Genomic DNA, 19,009 nt, shown 5'->3' with positions numbered 1-19,009 from the left:
GTGATAATGACACCCTTGATCCAAAGCCTGAATGAACAGAGTCCTTTTGAATCCCTTGAACTGGGCTGCAGAACCCTGAAAAAGAAGACCTGCTTTAATGAACAGCAGGGAGGCACTTGTTCAGGAGCTAAAGCACTTTTGAATAGTTTTGGACCACATGCACGGCCCTTAACTGTTTGTTTAAGCCTGCAGATAGATAGGATTACAGCACAGCTTTTTATTTACTTTTTAACTGGGCTAAAATAACTTCCCAAGATATTGAGCAGTTGCCAGGTTGGTAGAGTACTGTCCAGAAGATGATCTTAGTAAGTTAAGATAGTTAGGTTAGTTTCCTGCCTCTTGGATACAGAATCCGCTAATTATGTTTAGTTGTTGAATAATGGGTATTTGGTGTTTTGTTTTGTTTTACTTGTGAAGTATGCTGATTTTGGGATACAAGTGCATATGATTATCATGATATTTGGCCATCATTTTAGAAAGCATTGTTAATGGTAATGCAGTACCTGGGATATTTGGACCAGATAATTTAGACCCTATGCAGTTCCACATTTTCCATTCTCTTTTTATGTTTTATATTAAGTGGGAAATTTTAAAACAACACTTTTGCCGAAAATGCATAAGCTGCAGTTCTAAATTTATGTAAAAATTCACTGCTGTGTTTCTATAAACCTGCCATGCATTCTTTATTTTAAATAGACAGCTTTTCTAAATCACTGGGCTCTGCTTAGACAAGTGGTGTCTCTCTGGTTAAATTTATGAGTGGATTTGAATAATAAATTCACATTTCAATGAACATATTTTCATTAAAACTATAAGGTTTATTTTACTGTACTTTTAAATAATGGGTTATTATAGAAGCTCTGGTTTAAATTCATGCAGTAGTTGAAACTTGGTGCAGTTTCTAGAAAGAAAATGGAAAGATAAAGAGATTTCAGAGTGTTGCAAAAATATTAACGTCCTTGGTGCTATCCTGAAATGATTCCTTTTCTCCCAGAAGACGAAATTGTGGTTGGGCAATATGCTTAAGAGTCAGGTGAGGAATATTGTCACCAGGAATCTTTACTCAAATTAAATATTCTTGCAAACTCTTATTTTGGAATTCTGGCTGTTTTAAAAGTCTGCTATTGCTGGATTTGCGCATAGAAAACAGTTTCAGGAAATGGTTTGATTTTGCAACGGTTGGGTTTTTAGGAAGCACCAACTTGTTCACGTGTTTTTATGATCCCTTAATATGCCCTCTTAAGGCAGATAAAATGGAATAAAACTACAGAGAAGATGCTAATGGAGGTCTCTTTAGAATTCTTTATGCAACTGTCTGGTCAGGACATGTTGCTTATAATTGATGTGTCCATTACTTGAATTCTCTTGTAATTATAGTCAATAAGTCTTGTAAATGTGTTAAAGCTCACTAAAAGCATACAAATTCAAGAACAGAGTAAGGCTAATAATTTAAAATAATCAATGTAGGCATTTCAGCACTTAATTTCCCTTGTGTGTTGATAGCTGATCATTCTTAATCCATTAAGATTTATTAAGTCGTTTACAATGCAAAATAGGTTTGCACTGGTCACTTGTGCCATTTGAAAATGTCCACCAGGTTAAGTGCAGAATGTAGTCCATTAGTCTTCCTTGACTATATGTATTAATTGCATTTAAAATCAAGTTAATGTGGATGTGAAAGTGAGGTAACTATCAATATATGACAAAGCAACCCTACTTACATAAGTTACATCATTGATTGTAACATTTAGTAAAAGTTAGCACAGTTTTTAATGTCTTGTGTATGTCTTATCACCATGTATTTTTACTGTGCTTTGCAGTAGATGTGAGTATATCACAAAATACATTTTTGAGTAATGGGCAGACAATAAATGAGATCTGCTATTTCACTTTGCAAGTTATTTTTGGACCGAAGAAGGAAGAATTGCAAAGGAGGTTTTAATCTACTCTCACTTTAGCCTTAAAATGAATGGCTTTTCTGATAATGTTGCTTTTGCACACTAAATAGTAGTCCTAACATTTTTATTAATAGTTAATGGGAAAAAGTTTTTATTATCTTTTTGTTCTTTGTTTATTTATTTATCAAATTTCTGCACCACCTATCTCACCTAAGTGACTCTGGGTGGTTTATAATTGAATCAGAAAATAATATAAAACTTAGTTAAGAACAGATAAAAAGAGTTGGTTAAAATGAAGATAATAATAAGCTCTCAAGCCACTAATCATTTCTAAGGTTGCACATCATTCTTAGACATAGTCTTGACACCCTTCCAGAAGGCCAGAAGAGTGAGGCCTGCCTCACCTCTAGGGTTAAGATGTTCCAGGGAGGAGGCCAATGGCAGAGTAATTCTCTTCCTTCCTTCCCACCCTTTAAAAGTCTAAATTGTCGGGCTCTGCAACACACTTTGCCTGCCTGCCTGGGTGGCAATGTAATTGGGATGAGATGGTTCAACAGATAATCTGGCCCCATGCCATGATGTTTGACCCAGAAGCAAACTGACAGAATTGTTGCATGTTCAACCCTAGAGGCACCCAAGGCTGCTTGTGTTGTCGCATTCTACACCAGTTGCAGCTTTTATATACTCTTATGTAGAATATGTTGCAGTAGTCCATACAGGAGATGACCAGGGCATGAATGACTGAAAAAGAGGTTCTTGATCCAGGAAAGGGTATAACTGGTGCATAAATTGAGCAAAGACCTTCCTAGCTATGACTGCTACCTGCTCCTCAAGCAGGAGACATGAATCCAGGAGGATCCCCAAATTATGCACCTCCATCCAAGAAGGCTAGTGAATCCCCAGATACAGAGGAACCTCTTACCAACAACCACTCCATATTATCAGGATTCAGTTGAAGCCTATTGCTCCCCATATAGACCCCCACAGCCTCCAACCACTTTGAAAGGTGCAGCATCACTTACTTCACCCAGGATGTAGATGTGCACCTGGGTACATAGGGATGATATCTCAACCTATGGCAATGGATGATCTCACTCAGGGGCTCCAGGTAGATGTGGAAAAGGAGCAGAGAATAAACACAGTCTACAAAACAGGGTAATGGACTGGACTTCTTGCTCTCTATTAATACCGGTTGGGACTGGTTCCAAAGGAAAGAGGAGCACCAGTACAAAACACCCCCCTGCAATGCCAGCTCATGATGCCAAGGTTGTTTAATTTGCTGAATACTTTATGTAGTGTTTCTTCCCATCTTCCACATGCTGAATACAGTTCAATAAAGAAAGAAATCGATTTTGGACAGTAAAATTGAGACACCAAAGGAGAATGTTATGCACCAGTATGGATTAAAATACCAGCATTAGATTTGGGAGTCATCTGTACGAGTATAGTACTAGATAACAAAGAAGTCCATTACTCATTAGACAAGTGAAAATGAGAAAATGTAGAGAAAAGCAAAATAACTATTACAAGTGGAAGACTTTTAAACTTCCAGTTCAAACAGGTCAGTATATCTAATTAACCATCGTATTCTACAAATGTAGTCATGAATTCCTGTGTCGTCCTTGTTTACTTCATCCTCTGGAGTCACAAATAGATTATGGCTGTTCTGAGAAGAAATATTAATGCAATGAAGATTCATCTCTAAGTTGTATGTTTGGCAGTCGGTAATTTTTCAAAACAAAATTATTTGGGCCCCAGAAATCTCTTGTGATAAAGACTTATGAATAAAAGCCCCTTTTAGCACGGTGTGATCGCTTTGAAGTTATACTGCAGGTGGGGATTGAACTAAGGAAAAAAGAATAAATAAAACCCTTCATTACTGGGACCCTGATTGATGAATTTGAGATGCCAGGCTACAAGTGGCATTGCTTATTTCAAAAAGTCTGGCATGGTTCTAGTGGAGATTTTAGTGCTACTGTACTCATAAACACTAACCGAAACAATTAAGAACCAAGTGAAGGAAATGATTACTGACATGTCTTTTACTTTAGCTCAGAGCAGCCTTTATAGAAGAAGGGCCATTTCCCTGCCTCTTTTATGTAGGAGCTCTTTCTTCTCCTAAGCTCTCTGGTTTGGGATCCCGTTCCCAAGACTCTGTAAATGTGAAGACGGGATCTGGCAAAGCCAGAAGCAAACAGCCTGAGAGGAGAGCAGACTACTACAATAAAAAAGAAACAGGGAATTAGCTATCTCCCCTTGCTACAAGGATGAGGCGGCTCCCAAATTGTTGCTTCTCAAAGCAGGAGTAAGAAGAAGGAGAACTGAACCGGAGTTCTACTTTAAATATTTAATTTAAATAAGTCTTTGAATTTAAATACTTTAAATAAGGCTTGCACATGCCCATTGCTGGATTTCTTTCATAGTTCTTGCCTTGTGCAAGAACTATGAAAGAATTACATCTGTAAACCACTGCTGAGAGATTTGTAGCATACAATAACCCTGTTGAGCTTTTGTCTTCATTTAATTGTCTGATAGGAAAGTAGTCATGTATGAAAGATAATCCTATTCCATACATAGATAGGAAGATCTCATTATATCTGGATAGTTAGATGAAAGTGGCTCCCACGTTATTGAGATGATTGATTAAACACACTTCTGGTTTAATCTTGGGACAGTTTTTTTTCCTGTCTGCTATTTCTTTCCTGGATGATATCTCAGTTCCTCTTTGTGAAAAAGAGGCAAGAAATCACATGTATAAAAATGGTTTGTATGATATCTATAGTATTACTGTGCATATATGTTATTGTCATCAGCCCAAATCAGTCCACTACAAGATGAAGTCCTTTTCAATGAAAACTAGACTCTAATCTACCATGCTGGTCCAACCCCAGTTGATAAGTAGAAGTTTTTTGATTTCCCAGTCCAGTATCCAATCTGTTTGTATGACTAAGAGTAAACTATGGGTCTTCCCATTCCATCACCTTCATCAGAATATCACACACGTTCAAATAATTACTATAATTCTAATTCAAATTATATGCTTTATCATAGTGTGCCAGGCCAATTTCCTATCCAAGGATCTTTAGTGGACAGTAAAAGAATCCTTGCTAATGGACTCTCTTAAATAAAATTGGACCAGAAAGCCCTTCAGACAGAGGACATCACCAATTAGAGGATTATCCTTTGACAGAGCTTCAAATGCAAGTTCATCCTTTGTATAGGATGATCTATAATCACTTTGGCTGGTATTGGAACAGAGTTCCTTCTGTACAAATGAGAGAATCTCATGGATGTGTTTTCCTCATGGAGGTCTGGATTGATTTCTTACATATTTTTAAAATTGAGCATGAATTTTATTATGAATGTCAAATGCACCCCAATATTTTATGCAAATATAATTTATACTATTATTATTTGCATTATATTATAAGGTAAAAATACAAAATATGGCCCCGAGCCCAGAGCCACATGCCAACTGCCAAATTGGATGCTCCAATTATGTTTCTGGGCACCTCCCATTTTTGATTTGGGGATGTTAAGTGGAAAAATGAGAACTTTATGCCTTCATTTTCTTATAAAAATCCTCCTCCTGCTAAATGGATCTAGACTTTGTCCAGTTGGTGCATCTGACAAAGACGACTTTGGATCAGTATTCAAAGTTTTTAGAGATGGATATTCTCATGAGGGAAATATAGAATGACTGAGCTATTAACTTGGCAAGGATTCGGATTTTACCAATTATTAATAAGAAATGACATTGAGATGCAACACTTACACTTACACATAGAACCTAGTTGGCAAATGTTAATAATTTGGTTTTTGCTTTTGAAGCTGGAGTTATTCTGCATTGAGGTTCTGTTGATAAGCTAAACTATAAAGAGAATGCCAAAACAAAAGTAATGGTAGGGAGAAAGTAACATGGAAAAATGGACTACAATGGTTTTACTATAACTTAGTGCAAAATTTGGGTTTTGCTTATGTACTGGAAAGGAGTGTTGAATTGAATGGTATTGATCCAATGAGTTCAGTTAGAAGGCATGTTATCTAAGAGATAAGAGAAACTTTGACAAAAGGAGTTTGGCTTGATTTAAGAGGTGAGAAAAAACAGGAATAAAGTACAGCAAGGAACAGATAATGTAAATGATCAACCACAGTTGAGCTTTCACCATATATGCATTTTGGAAATTTTGAATCCTAATCATGGCAAAGATTTATACTGTAGGATTATTTATACAATGCAATATTTATGCTTTTTTGTAAGCATTTGGTCTCTGGGATTTTATATTTCCAGCCTAAAAACCCTGTTACTTTCAGCAGTGGTTAGTCATATAACATCCTGGGCTTTTAACTGAAGAAAAAAATGAATCCATTTTGCTTTTTTGGAAGCATTTCCATCATATTCTGATTCTGTTCAATAAATAAAAGATAGATCAGCCCTGCACCTTTATAATGAAGATCAATAACTATCATTAATAATTAAAGTGTACAATATGTATTTATTTTAGATACTACAGCATTGTTGACAGATCCCTATGTTCTCTGTTGTCCACCTTCATACCCAACTTCTTGGTACTTTAAGCCTACCAGTTGAATGGAAAAATGATACTTTGGGGAAAGCAGTCCCTTACAGGGAATACCATATGGGTAAAAAACCGAACAATAAATGTCCATAAATAGGCAGTACAATATATCTGGACATCTCTGTGCCCCATTGCTATCTTCTTTGGCACCAGGTTCTTACAACGGAAAGTAAAGCAAAATCCTCTAGCATTGCTTTTATTTAAAACCCCTGGATGACAGAAGCATACATAAGGAAAACAATGAAACGCTGCAGCTTGGTGCATTGTGTGGAAGTGATTTGACAATTTTTATACTCCCCCAACTCAAGAGGTTAAACTAAGTTAAAATTGTAAGTGCGACAGTAAAAATGAAACGATAACAAAACAACAGTAACAGTAAATCCACAAAAATAAATAAATTCCTCTCTTGAAATGGATGCCAATAAAACCTGGAGTTGAAATAAAACTATATTTAAAACAATCTAAAAATCGTGTGAGGGGAGCTTTGCAAACCTTGGAGGAAGAATAGTGAATTCCCAATGTTCAGTGCAAATAAGCTGAACAGAAAAAGAAAGGGAGATAAAATAGTATCTAGAAAACATAGAGGAGTTGGGTGGGAAGAACTTCATCAGTTTTTTTTGTGGTAGATGTTTACTGCCTAGCTATATCCATATAAAATTTAATCTATATTGTGGGAACCTATATAGCTCTATCTCTGTATCTCTATATTTCTATCTCTATAATCTCTAACTCTGTCTACACATACACACACAATTTTTTACATGGGATAGGGCTTGGTTAATGTAGGGATTCTTTGTCTCCCATAGTATCTGCCTGGCCAGTTTGATCTGGGGGGTTGGCATGCTTTAGGTCCCATCAATCCAACATTGGTAACTCAGGAGCCCTGCAGTGCCTGCCCCCCTGGAACGAGGTTCCCCCCTGAAATTTAAATGGCTCCCAGTCTATTGATATTTTGAAGGCCTTTAAAGACTTGGCTCTTCAGCCAGGCCTTCAACACTCCTTTCTCTTTGCTCCCATCTGGACTTGTTTTCTTTTCCATCACTGTTCATTTGTATTGTGCTGTTACTGTGATTTGAGTATCACTCTTGGTTTTTATTTATTTAAAAGGTTTACATGATTGGCCATCTTAAGCCACTCTGGGCAGCTTGCAATAACAATAAAACCAGTAGATGATTAATAATAAAAAAATGAAACAGTAAAACAAGACTCCATCACCATAATCACCCCCCCCCACCCCATGGCACACTCAGCAGCCCTCCTTCCATATTTTCTACCTATACAATTCCAGCAACTCAGTATATGTTTAAATGTTTTTAATAACTAACTCTCCTGAATCTCCTTGAATGCAGCAGCTTATAAATTCAGTCTTTTGGCTTGGAAAGGCAGGGGATGGAGAATGAGAATTTGAACTTTATGATTGAAAAACAGGTTTCTTGAGTGCTGTTAGATGCAAAATATCTTACTATTAAAGGCTGTCTAATTGTTGCAGTCAAATTACTTAACAAAGTTGCTGGTGTATTGTTGGGAATGTGGAACTGAGAGATGAGGTTTTCCAGTCATCCATGGTACAAAACTTTCACAGAACCCACAGTGGCCATTTTGTGAGTGTAAAAGTTGTTCTACACAGGCAGTCTTTTTATGAACAGGCATGACATACCTTCAATATTCAATATTGTGCCTATTAGCCCCAAAATGAGGTCTACTGTTGTGTAATGAGAGGAATAAGCAAAAGAAAATCTGCAAATATTTTTTATGAAACAAAATGCATCACTGTTTACAATTTTAGCATTGTATAGCCTATTACATCTAACTGGTAAATTAAACTGCTACATTGTGTTTAATATGGGCACAGAAACTTAAATGGTTTTATTTTCACTGGCTTCTTTACAGGATGCACTGATGATACAAAATGCTGGCAAATTAATGGTTAAATCAATTTTATCATTACTATTTAAATAAACTTGGTGTTCTGCCATGATTGATTCAGTGTGATTCCTGCTCCTTGCAGACTCAACTTGCTTTTGACATTTAAACATAAAGCTGACTAGATATAACTGTTCAGGTGCTAAATATATTTTACATCTACTTTGAACAGTAGAAATGGAAGTATTAAGAGATCTGGCTTCATTGTCATTGAACTGTGAAATATTCAACCTTATCTGCCTGTGCTTAGTACTGTTGACTTTTTTATTTCTGTGAGAAGATTAAAATTAAATGCTTCATTTTTTGTCAGCTTTTGAGAATGAAATTGAAATTTAAGACTTTAAATTTTTTTTAACCAAGATCTTCAATTTAAACAAAGTCTTCTTTGAGGCTATTGTGTGTTCAAGGGCACAGAAGGGATCATTGATCAAGTATGATGTACTGTAACATTTTTCTTACCCGAACTCTTTTATGTATATTTATTAAAGATCCCATATTTCATATTATGCTTAACTATATTGGAAGAAGTTCTTCACAAAACATATCCCAAACATAATATGAAGTATCCGTGAGCATATTGCACTTACACTTAACTTCAATTCTGGGATTTATGGATAGAGAGATCTGCTGCTCTTTTAAAAGTTGGAAAGGGTCAAAGAATACTTTAAAATAATGTATTACCACTTAGTATTGCACTACTGACACCTGCCAGGTTTAATGACTGCATTTTTCTGGTAACATAATTGCCTCGGTTTGGTTTGAAAGCTATCTTAAGTTACAATATTCAATTTTATTTTTTATTTTTTTACTTGGCCTGATTGCTTTACAAAAGAACAAGACTCTTTCCCCTGTTTGTGTGAGTGTCTTGATGGATATCTGTTCTGGCCAGTTAAAGTTTGTTCCTGAAATAAATAATAGCCCAAATGTCAATACTTCCAGTTTTCAGAATAATCATAAATTCAGACTATAAAACAGTCATCAAGGTAAAATATTTTATTCACTATATATTCATATACTTCATGCCATTGCAATTGAAATATATCATTCTTTCTGTGTCTCTTCCTCTGCAAGAATAGCAATATTAAAATGTTATTTTTTGTCTGAAAGAAGGGCACAGCAAAACAGTTGCTGAAATATGTTTTAAGAATTAAAAAAACACTCTCTTAGTAGTTACAACTATTCTATAGAGTCTGATATGCTATAGGCATGGCCAAAGTTGTCATGATAACCTTCAACAGTGCCACATTGTGCCACAAAAAAGGCTCATGGAACATAATCAAGTCTAAAAATGGTATTTGCATATTAGGAAAACTTGGCACATTGAACTTCAACACTTATTATATTCCTCCACCTTCTATATTTTAGCATCAGTTGTGGCCTTCAGGAGGAAAAAAAAAGGCATATTGGATTTCTAATATGAATTGAAATAATCAGATCAACATATGGATGTTCTCTTAAGTGCTGATTCACACAATTATTTAAAACAGTGGTAGTCAACCTGGTCCCTACTGCCCACTAGTGGGCGTTCCAGCTTTCATGGTGGGCGGTAAGGGTTTTTTCCCCTACTTTATAAATCACCATTACTGTGGAACCGGTGGGCAGTTAGAGAAAACTTTACTACTAACAGAGATACAAAAGTGGGCGGTAGGTATAAAAAGGTTGACTACCCCTGATTTAAAACCCTTTAAAGGCCATTTTTATAATTTGCTTTGATTGTCAAAACCTCTCTCTTTGTTAGAACTCCAGATAGTTCTACATGTTAGTCCAAATCAGCCCTCCCCAACAACATGTCCTTCAGTTGTATTTGGAGTGCAATGATGGAGCCATCTTGGCTTGGATTTCTGGGCATTTTTGAGCATTTTTGATGTATTTTTAAGTCTTCCACCTTAATAATAATGAGATTTGTACAGTTCTGTAGAAACTAATTAGACCCTAGTGAAATGAACTGTGTCAAGCTTCAGCTGGTGATATCTGAAATCCAGGCCATTTCATAATGGACAATTTCTGAGCAACGTTTGTTTCATTTTAATATTTTAGAGTATCTCATCATCTAATTATTGATACGATGTCTGTTAATGAAACCCCTTTCTTGCTTAACTTTTGTATTTGAACTCTTGGAAAGTAAACTTAATGAGAAAAATCCTAATAGTATCCCTGGAGTTATAAATGTATGCAATAGGCATTTTTCTTTGAGGGGCTAAGAAAGATTCTTACAACAGATTAAATACGGGGTGGTGGTTTTTACACTTACCTTTAAAAGTTTTTTTTAATGGCTTTGTCTCCCGCAGATGGTGATTTCTTTATCCAAGGGTAATATAATATTCTAATTCAGCTTCTAATTTTCTTTATGCTAAATTTTACTCAGGATCAAAGCCATTCAAGTGCAAGATTTGCCACTTTGCAACAGCTCAACTAGGAGATGCCAGAAACCATGTCAAGAGGCACCTTGGGATGAGGGAATACAAGTGTCATATCTGTGGGTGAGTAAATTGAAATAGTTCCTCCTTTGGTTAGCAGGGAAGGAGTGCAGGCTATGCATTGTTTCAGTGTTCAAAGAGGGAATGTGAGCAAGAGAGGCTAAAATTATGCATGCATATCCTCCTTCCCATTGTTATGGTAAATTCCTTAAATACAGTTATGACATTCTTTTCCTACTTCTAATCCAGTACCGCAGATGAGCAATTTTATGGGCTACAAGGTCAATTTGAACCTGTAATCTGTAAATTGACTAAATTATAGGATGTTCATTCACATTGCCAGGGAGAACTGTAAATTTCCTTTTAAAGGTGTGTGTGTGTGTGTGTGTGTGTGAGAGAGAGAGAGAGAGAGAGGTACACATGTAAAGTATGTGCGTATGTGTTTAAAAAAATATAGTCTTCAGTATAGTCTGTGTTTTCCTGTGCTCATCCATGTTTGTGTTATGTATTGTTTGCTTCTAGAACGATGTGCTGCTATGAGGTTTTTGTATTACAGGAGATAGAAGAAAACTTTCTAAAGGTTTTTTATTTATTGCCATACATAGAAATGCTTCCCATTTTCTTTTTTTTCCTTAATGGTTATTTCGTCACATGGACCATTCATAATGTTTAATTGAACTTCAACTATATTGCATTTAAAATGGCGGATCCTGAAACTCTTTAATCCAAAGCTAATTAATTTAGCAGAAATGTTTAAAAGGTTTCCAAATGCCATGGCATATATAGTATGGCGTAGGACATTCAGAGGTGGGTTTTAATACTGCGCTCTTATTAAAAGTGTATTTTAGTGTTATTATGCTAAAAAAATTAGCTAATATATGTGCCACATGAAATGTTTTTTTCAAAACATTTTAAGTTGCTGGAGAGGCCTGATGGTTAGTGTAAAGTTTAGTGTTGGTTCAGTGAATTAAACCCAATGCCCACCAAAATGATAAAGTGAGTGGTTAAGGATATTTTTCAGCTGGAGTTTGGTCGTGTCAGCTCTTGCAATTAAACCTCTTAGCAGAACAAAGTGAGTGCAATATTCAAAAGAAAATTAGAATGCTTTTCACTGAGGCAAATGTTTCTCACAAAAATAGCACATTAAACTGACAAGAGTGGTGACGGGAAGAAGCACTGGACAGTTGCTGACCAAATTACTTACAAGCACACTGGAAGTTGATACGAAAATTGTCACTTGTAAAGTAACAAGAGGACTATCCTCTGGTCCTTGGACAACAAATAATATTCATGACTACTGCATGTGGGCAGCTATCTATTTTGTGATATGATTAGTAGTTCTGTGCATACAGGATCTGTGACTAAGCCACTATTTGTCTGATATTTAATGGGCATGTGAAAAATGGAACTTGGATTTGCTTGTGTATGGATAGCGGGAATGATGGATCGGAATTGGCAAGCCATTTTAAATTGTGGTTGCAACCCTTTACAATTAGCTTACTCTTGTATATGAAGGAATACATTGTGAATATCTTAAAAGAAACTGCTTTTTATTGTTTTATAAATCATTTTTTAGACAGTTAAATACATGTCAACGTTGTCAAAGTAGCCTTACATATTTAATGAAAAAGATACTCCAAAATCTACTTCTGATATGTCTTCAGTTGCAATTAAAATAATAATACAGTTTAGTCCAAGATACACCGTAAATGTTAGTCCATTAACAATGAGTGGGTTAGCAATAAAATATAATGGGTTTTGAAAAAGAGAGGACTAGGATATTTAAACTTTCACTAAATAACTCTGCCACTATTAATGTATTTGAGTGTGTGGCAAGAAGGAAGTATGTCCTTTATTTTTGCCATAAAAATAGGCTAGTATGTAGATTAAAAAATGGCAGTATAAAAAAAATCTAGCAATGAGTAGCATATTAGCAGCAGTTTAGAGCTAGTACAGTAAAACCACTGACAACGTCAATTCATTATCATTGATAGCTAAATAATCTTAGAAATGCTCAGAGGACCTATTAGTTCCCGAACATAAGCAGCTCATGTTTCATTCCTTCATTAGCTTTAATTGCTATAAATTTACCTTTTTAAAAAATCATGTTTTAAGAGGTGAAATGATCTTTCAGGAACATTAACTAGGTAAATTTGTCACAAACAGAAGGTCCTATACTGTGTTTTCTTTTCTTTAGTAGTTAAGATTCTGTCCTGTCATTTAGATTCATTAGACAAGCTTTCTATTAGGTAGAAGGTTAAATAATTTTTCCAGTTGTTACAGAATCTGTTTGGACATATGAATTGTCAGTGCAAGACTATGAATCATTACAAATGCAAGATTTCACTTGATTGCCTTGAAATACAGTATAATGCTGAGCTGAATCAGAAGGTGAAAAATGTTGGAGAAGTGATGGTAAAAATTAAGAGATTTTTTACACTGTGTAGTTAACATAAAAGATGGAAGAAACACAGCACTGCTTTCGCATGTTGTTTTTATTATTTCAAATCTAAATTTAATTTTTTCCAGCTGCACAGTAGAAATACTTTGCTATAGAGATTGGAAGCTACTAATCTTTCAGCATTTGAAATAAACCGTCTGCTACTCATTTCCTTGTCAGCAGATGTGTGCTGATTGTTTTCTTTTGCATTATGTTCATGAATGAAAAATGCATCCCTGATTTGAGAAGGGATCTGTTTTCAAGGAGTATCCAACTGCTACCTATTTAAATCTAATTTTCAGAAAACTGGGCATGAAGTTGTTGATTATACTAAGATTAGCAAACTTAAACTGGTTTTCAAATAGTTATGTTTGCAAACCTTGTGCATTGGAATGAGAAAAAAGGCTTAGCTTGCAGTTTTGAGGCTTTAAAAGCAAAGGAATTGCTCATGATTTCAGATTTTAAACAAATTTACGGTCAGCATGCATCTATTAAAAATGCATCTACTTTTTCATACTTTTCCTTGAAATATAAATGCTCCTAAAGAAACCTGTAAGACTTTTATTAAAGTGAGATAAATAAATCAGTAGGTGAAAAAGTTAGAAAAAAAATAAAATTAAAAAAAGTTAATAATTTAAAACCAATCTATAGGCTTACCTTATACATTCTTGTAGTGTGTGGAATCACATATTTACATTAAGGAATGGTGATAGATTTTGAACATTAATTAAAGAACATAAATTTCTCGTTTTTCTAACATGCCTATGTTTTCCATTTCTATTCTGTTTGTATATTACCTATTGTTGTGCATTATCTCACATATCTTCTAGATAAGTGTTTTTAAACATTAAACTTCATTTGAACTTGGATGGTAGCACTTTTGCCAGTGTATTTATGAATGTGCCTTTTATAGTATTTATTTTTAAATGATTCCCAGGAATGACTGAATTTTGAAAATGTTAACACAGAAAATTAAAAGAACTTGCCTGAAAGAGAGGTGAAAACATTTCATCCCCAACAGGATTCCACCTTTTGCTTTCACTCTTTGTTTTGTCAGTTTTTAGAATTAGTTTCAGATTCTTTGACTGTGGAGCCATAGATCAACAAAATAATAAGAAAAAAGCTTGTTTAGTGTTGTCTTTGAAGAACAAAGATTCTTCGTTTTTAAACAATATTGGGAAGAGTGGGAGATGTGCATTTGGATTTTAAATATGTCTTAATGGTATTGTAAGTGAACCATTTGTTCTAAGGCTATGAAAAAATCTTTAAATAGAAAGTTGAAACTTCAGTTGAAACTATTTTTGTGTAGTGTTACCTATTTTTTTGTGCTTTAGAAGGGATCTCTGTGTAGATGATTATAATGTCACTTTCTGACCTTTGCAGCTTGAATAATTGTAAATCATTGCTTCATAAAGTGTCAGAGAATGTCTGTACTAGGCAATTAAATGGCAGAATATAATAGACCAAATTATTGCCTGTCATGTTTTCAACAACACAGTTAGTATTTGAGTTACACTTAATCATTACGTGCATTAGCAACTTCATTGGAATCCCGCTTCAGGCTGAGCATGAAATACATTACATTATTTAAACCTCTAATGGTAGAAGTCATTTATTTGTGTTGAAGTGTACAACATGCAGCGTTTCATAAAGCAAGGAACACTTGAGAGCTTAATTTATCCAAATCAAAGTCTAAAGGCAGATAAACACAAGTGGCAAAAATTAGTAATTTTTATAGGCTGGAAATATTTAAAAATACATGGTTGTGAATAATTGCAGGCAGCAGGAATAAATTAAAAATCACTATTTTTGGTTGGCTCAGAGAACTAAAGCTGTTTTATATTTAAGTAATCAAATGTAGCATGGAATCACATTTTTGACTGAAAAATTAATTATAGACATCATATCCACAGCTGTATCCAAATAAAACAGTACTGAAGCATCAAAGTAAAGCAGACTTTCTATGGCTTCAATAATCTGAATTTTTTACAGTACAGAGAGGACACCCTTAGAGTAGATCCAATGATAATTTGGTTCATAGTCAACAAAAGAAAATACTATACTGATCATAATATATTTCATTAAGTCATATTTTGATTTTTTTTGTTTTGTTTTTGAGAAATGTTTGAAGAACACATGCTAAGACGATATTTGTAGATTAGATTGGTTTCTCTTTTGTGTGTGCTAATAATGGCAAATAAACTGTTTCGGTATAGTACTATATTCCGCCCCTCCCCCACTGATTATATTGGTTTTCTAGTAGAATGGATTATGGACTCTACTGTGTCTGTTGTAGAACCTCTGCAATATGTATGTATTTAGGGATGACAGAGAGAACAATAGGGGGTTCTATTTTGTAGCTTCCTTAAAATAGATATAATCCAGTAGTTCTCTAATGCAGAGTACTATTTTAATATACTTTACTGTTGTCTGATCATCTGTTGCTGTTTCTGCTACATCTAATGTTAGATGCTGTGTAAGGACGTAAGGAGTTTTTGGAGGGTGGGCTTACATGAATTGGTTTTTGTTTAAGACATGAGCTGTAGAAGTGCCATAAAGATCCTCTTATTGAATAACTATCAGTATGCTTCACTAGTGTCCAGTTTGGCAAATGAAGCAGAAAAGTCAAGGCCAACTCCTAGTTGTAATGCTGTATGAAAAGCGTATTTTTATCCACCTCTACTTCAGTTGAGTTATGACAGTGCTTTTGTTGGACTTGCTGAAGTGAAAAGATATGAAGAGTACATACTTAGCTGAATATATGTTTGTATTTGAGTTAAGGACACTACTGGTGATTTATTCTTATACCTCCACTATATATAATCCAATGCAATGCACTTTCAAACTGCAATTATAAAGATGCACGTAGCTGTGTGATTGTGATATATGTGCCACCTAGAACAAGTACTGTGTCTTCTAAAGGCATTTCTTGTGTGTGTATACAAGAATGGTTCTGAAAAACAATACATTATTGAATCATAGAAACAATCGTTGCAAAGAACATGTCTAGTATTTAATAAAATAGAAATGATTGTTAATATATAGCTTTTTCAGTTGCCATTGCAATAGAATTTATTGTAATTAGGTATTCCTATTCCAGGAAGATGAGATTTCTCTTCCTTTTCTCCAAGAAAAATGTATTATCTATTCAGTGGTACGAAATCCTGATAGTACATCTCAATGGTGGAACAGGTAACAATTTAGTCTCTTTTTTGTGTGGACTTGGCTGAATTTATGCTCCTCTCTTTTTTATGCTGCTCTCTTTCCCCATCAGATTAAACATTGATCTGATAAAAAGAGTCAGGATTCTTGGCTGGAAAATGCTGCACGCTTTAGATAACATGTTCATTGGCAACATGTTTAGAAGAAGGATATGCTATATGGTACCCTGCCTATTTTTTTAAGTGCCTGACCCGAGCAGCATAGTAAATGAATCTCTAATTTATGGGTATATCTAAAGATAGTTACCGTATACTACACAAGCATTATATATAAGTTCTCATTTTTAAACATCTAGTCCTGAAATTTGCACTGCCCAAATTAAGTCAGCAAAAGGTACCAAGTGTTTCAACATTGGCCTCTGACTTTCAAGCGCATTGCTTAAGAAATCGGATCCGGGTGCTACCTAAGTACTTTGATAAAAAAAAATGGCAGGAATGATAAAACACTTTTAACAAAGAAAAAAGTTTATTTGAGGGGAAGCAGATGGAATGGTTGGGCACATTAACACAAAGCTACAGTGCTTTCAAGTTGTAAGGCGATTTGAGTCTTGTGAGAAATAAAAGAAAGGAATGAAAAGATTTGGAAAGTGGTCTCTAACTACTCCCTGTCTGTAACATCTTGTCTCTTTTCCATTTCCATCTTAGTTTGGGTTATGGTTATGGTAAGAAGCAGTAGATACCTGAAAAGCTTTCTCAGATGTTGATGCTCATTTCAGTCCTTAGTACAAAGTTCTCAATATGTCAGGCAACTCTGGTTTCCTTTGCACTAGATATGGGTAGAGGAACTATGGGCATTAGTTACAGAACCAACCAGCTCTTGTTATTTTCCTGAACTCTGTACGGTAGGATATAGAAAAGATCAAAGCAAGCTAAAAAGACATGAATCCAGGGCTAAAGATTATAAGTGGTTTTAAAAGGAATGATAAATTTAAACAAGAAGTGGTTACTTTCAGTAAATGTAATCCTAGCTCTTCATGTAGACAGAGACGAAATCGAAAATGAACTATGGTTTGAGATTAGGAGAGTTGCGTGGTTTTAACAAGTAATCAAGCCAATAAATAAATAAATAAATAGCATTGATAGTTCAGGAGAATGGTTACTAACATAAGATTTGTGATTAGGACAAGTTTGTCTTACATAGTGGTATTTGTGGGGCTGAGTATGGGAAGGGAAAGGAAATTAAATTTGAAGTATTTGTAATATAATTAACAAGGAAGCAAATTTATTTCATACAAAGTTTTATCTTTATATCCTTCCAGTTCAATATATTGTTCTATTTATTTTTCTTGTTGTTTTTAACTGTTTAAACAACTTTATAACCTGTCTGAATATTTGGATTATTGAACAAATTAAAAGTAATAAATTGAACTAGAATCTTTTTAGGTTTTGCTACAGAGAATTGCATGAATGACTTAATTTCAAATCCTCCCCTCTTTTCTGCCACTGCATTATCAAAACAGTTGGAGAAAGAGAACAGTCATGTAATTTTTCTGAAAGACAAAAATCACACATCAATTTAATTGACAGCAATAAATTTGACAAAATACTGTAAAGAAGCAAGCAGCAATCGCATTACAATCAAGATCTTTTCATCTTCCTCTGTCATTCTTGTTACATTAATTATAAATCCTCCCAACAAAGCAAAGCAGGGGAATTGTACACCGAAGGAATAAAGGGAATATTTAGCTAAGTCTGGTAAATAATACTGTGCTGATTCTTTCTGTAGATAGCACTATGGAAAACAATGTTAGTATATAAGAGCATAGTCCTCCAGAACTTTGAGTAAAGTATTCTGATTGCCATTGTAATTCTGTACTTTGTAATAGATACATGTGTTGTTGATCATAGTGAAGAAATCAAATATTTTTTTTCCCTTGATTAGGACCTGTGGTATAATTTCCCCCCTCTCATTTTCTCCATGTAGTTCCAGATTCATACAATCATGCCACTGTTGCACATGGTTGCATTTGCATCCGATCAACACACTTGATATAGTGAAGCGAGCCCAATTTTTTTTTTTTTGGGGGGGGGGGGGTGAACAGATTTGAAAACATTTTCAACAAGGTACTTACAAATTGCTTGTTTGCATAGTACCAGAGTATATTAAATTGGTCAACTATTAAATGGGGATTTACACCTAACATAACATTTTTTTAAAAAAGGATAACTCTCTGTGTTTTAGAACAGGGGTTGCCAACCTTTTGGACCACAGGGACCACCAAACTCATAATTTTAAATCCCGTGGACCACTAATGTAAATTTCGATAGACGGTGGCTTGCTGATGTTTTCCTAGGATCTCTGCAGAAAGCAGCAGAGACCCTGGGAAAATCCCAAAAAAAGTCTGCAGGAAAATTCCCCACCCCATTTTCCTACCGATCGATCATTCTTTTTTTGGGATTGCAGGATACCATCTCTAGCTCCGTTCTCAGGGGGGGAGAGAGAGACTTTTGGCTTCATGCAAGGAAAGCAGCAGCAGCAGCAGCAGAAACCTTTCTTTCTCTCCCCCAAACTCCACCAGAATGGCGCAGC

General features: G+C 35.0%; 1 protein-coding gene across 1 annotated transcript in view; it reads left to right on the top strand.

Moving 5' to 3' along the window:
- The window catches only part of ZNF407 (zinc finger protein 407), a 374,450-nt gene that overhangs the window by 33,053 nt on the left and 322,388 nt on the right, over positions 1-19,009 (top strand). Inside the window, exon 3 of the mRNA XM_026669912.2 lies at positions 10,767-10,881. Within this exon, the coding sequence (XP_026525697.2) occupies positions 10,767-10,881 (115 nt within the window). The remainder of the gene's footprint in view (positions 1-10,766; positions 10,882-19,009) is intronic.

This window comes from Notechis scutatus, chromosome 3 (genome assembly GCF_049901735.1).
Source record: "Notechis scutatus isolate UNSWTSFEM ecotype Mainland chromosome 3, rNotScu1.2, whole genome shotgun sequence".
Classification (NCBI taxonomy): Eukaryota; Metazoa; Chordata; class Lepidosauria; order Squamata; family Elapidae; genus Notechis; species Notechis scutatus.
The sequence above is the reverse complement of the archived record's forward strand: the minus strand, read 5'-3'. Positions and strand labels throughout refer to the sequence as shown.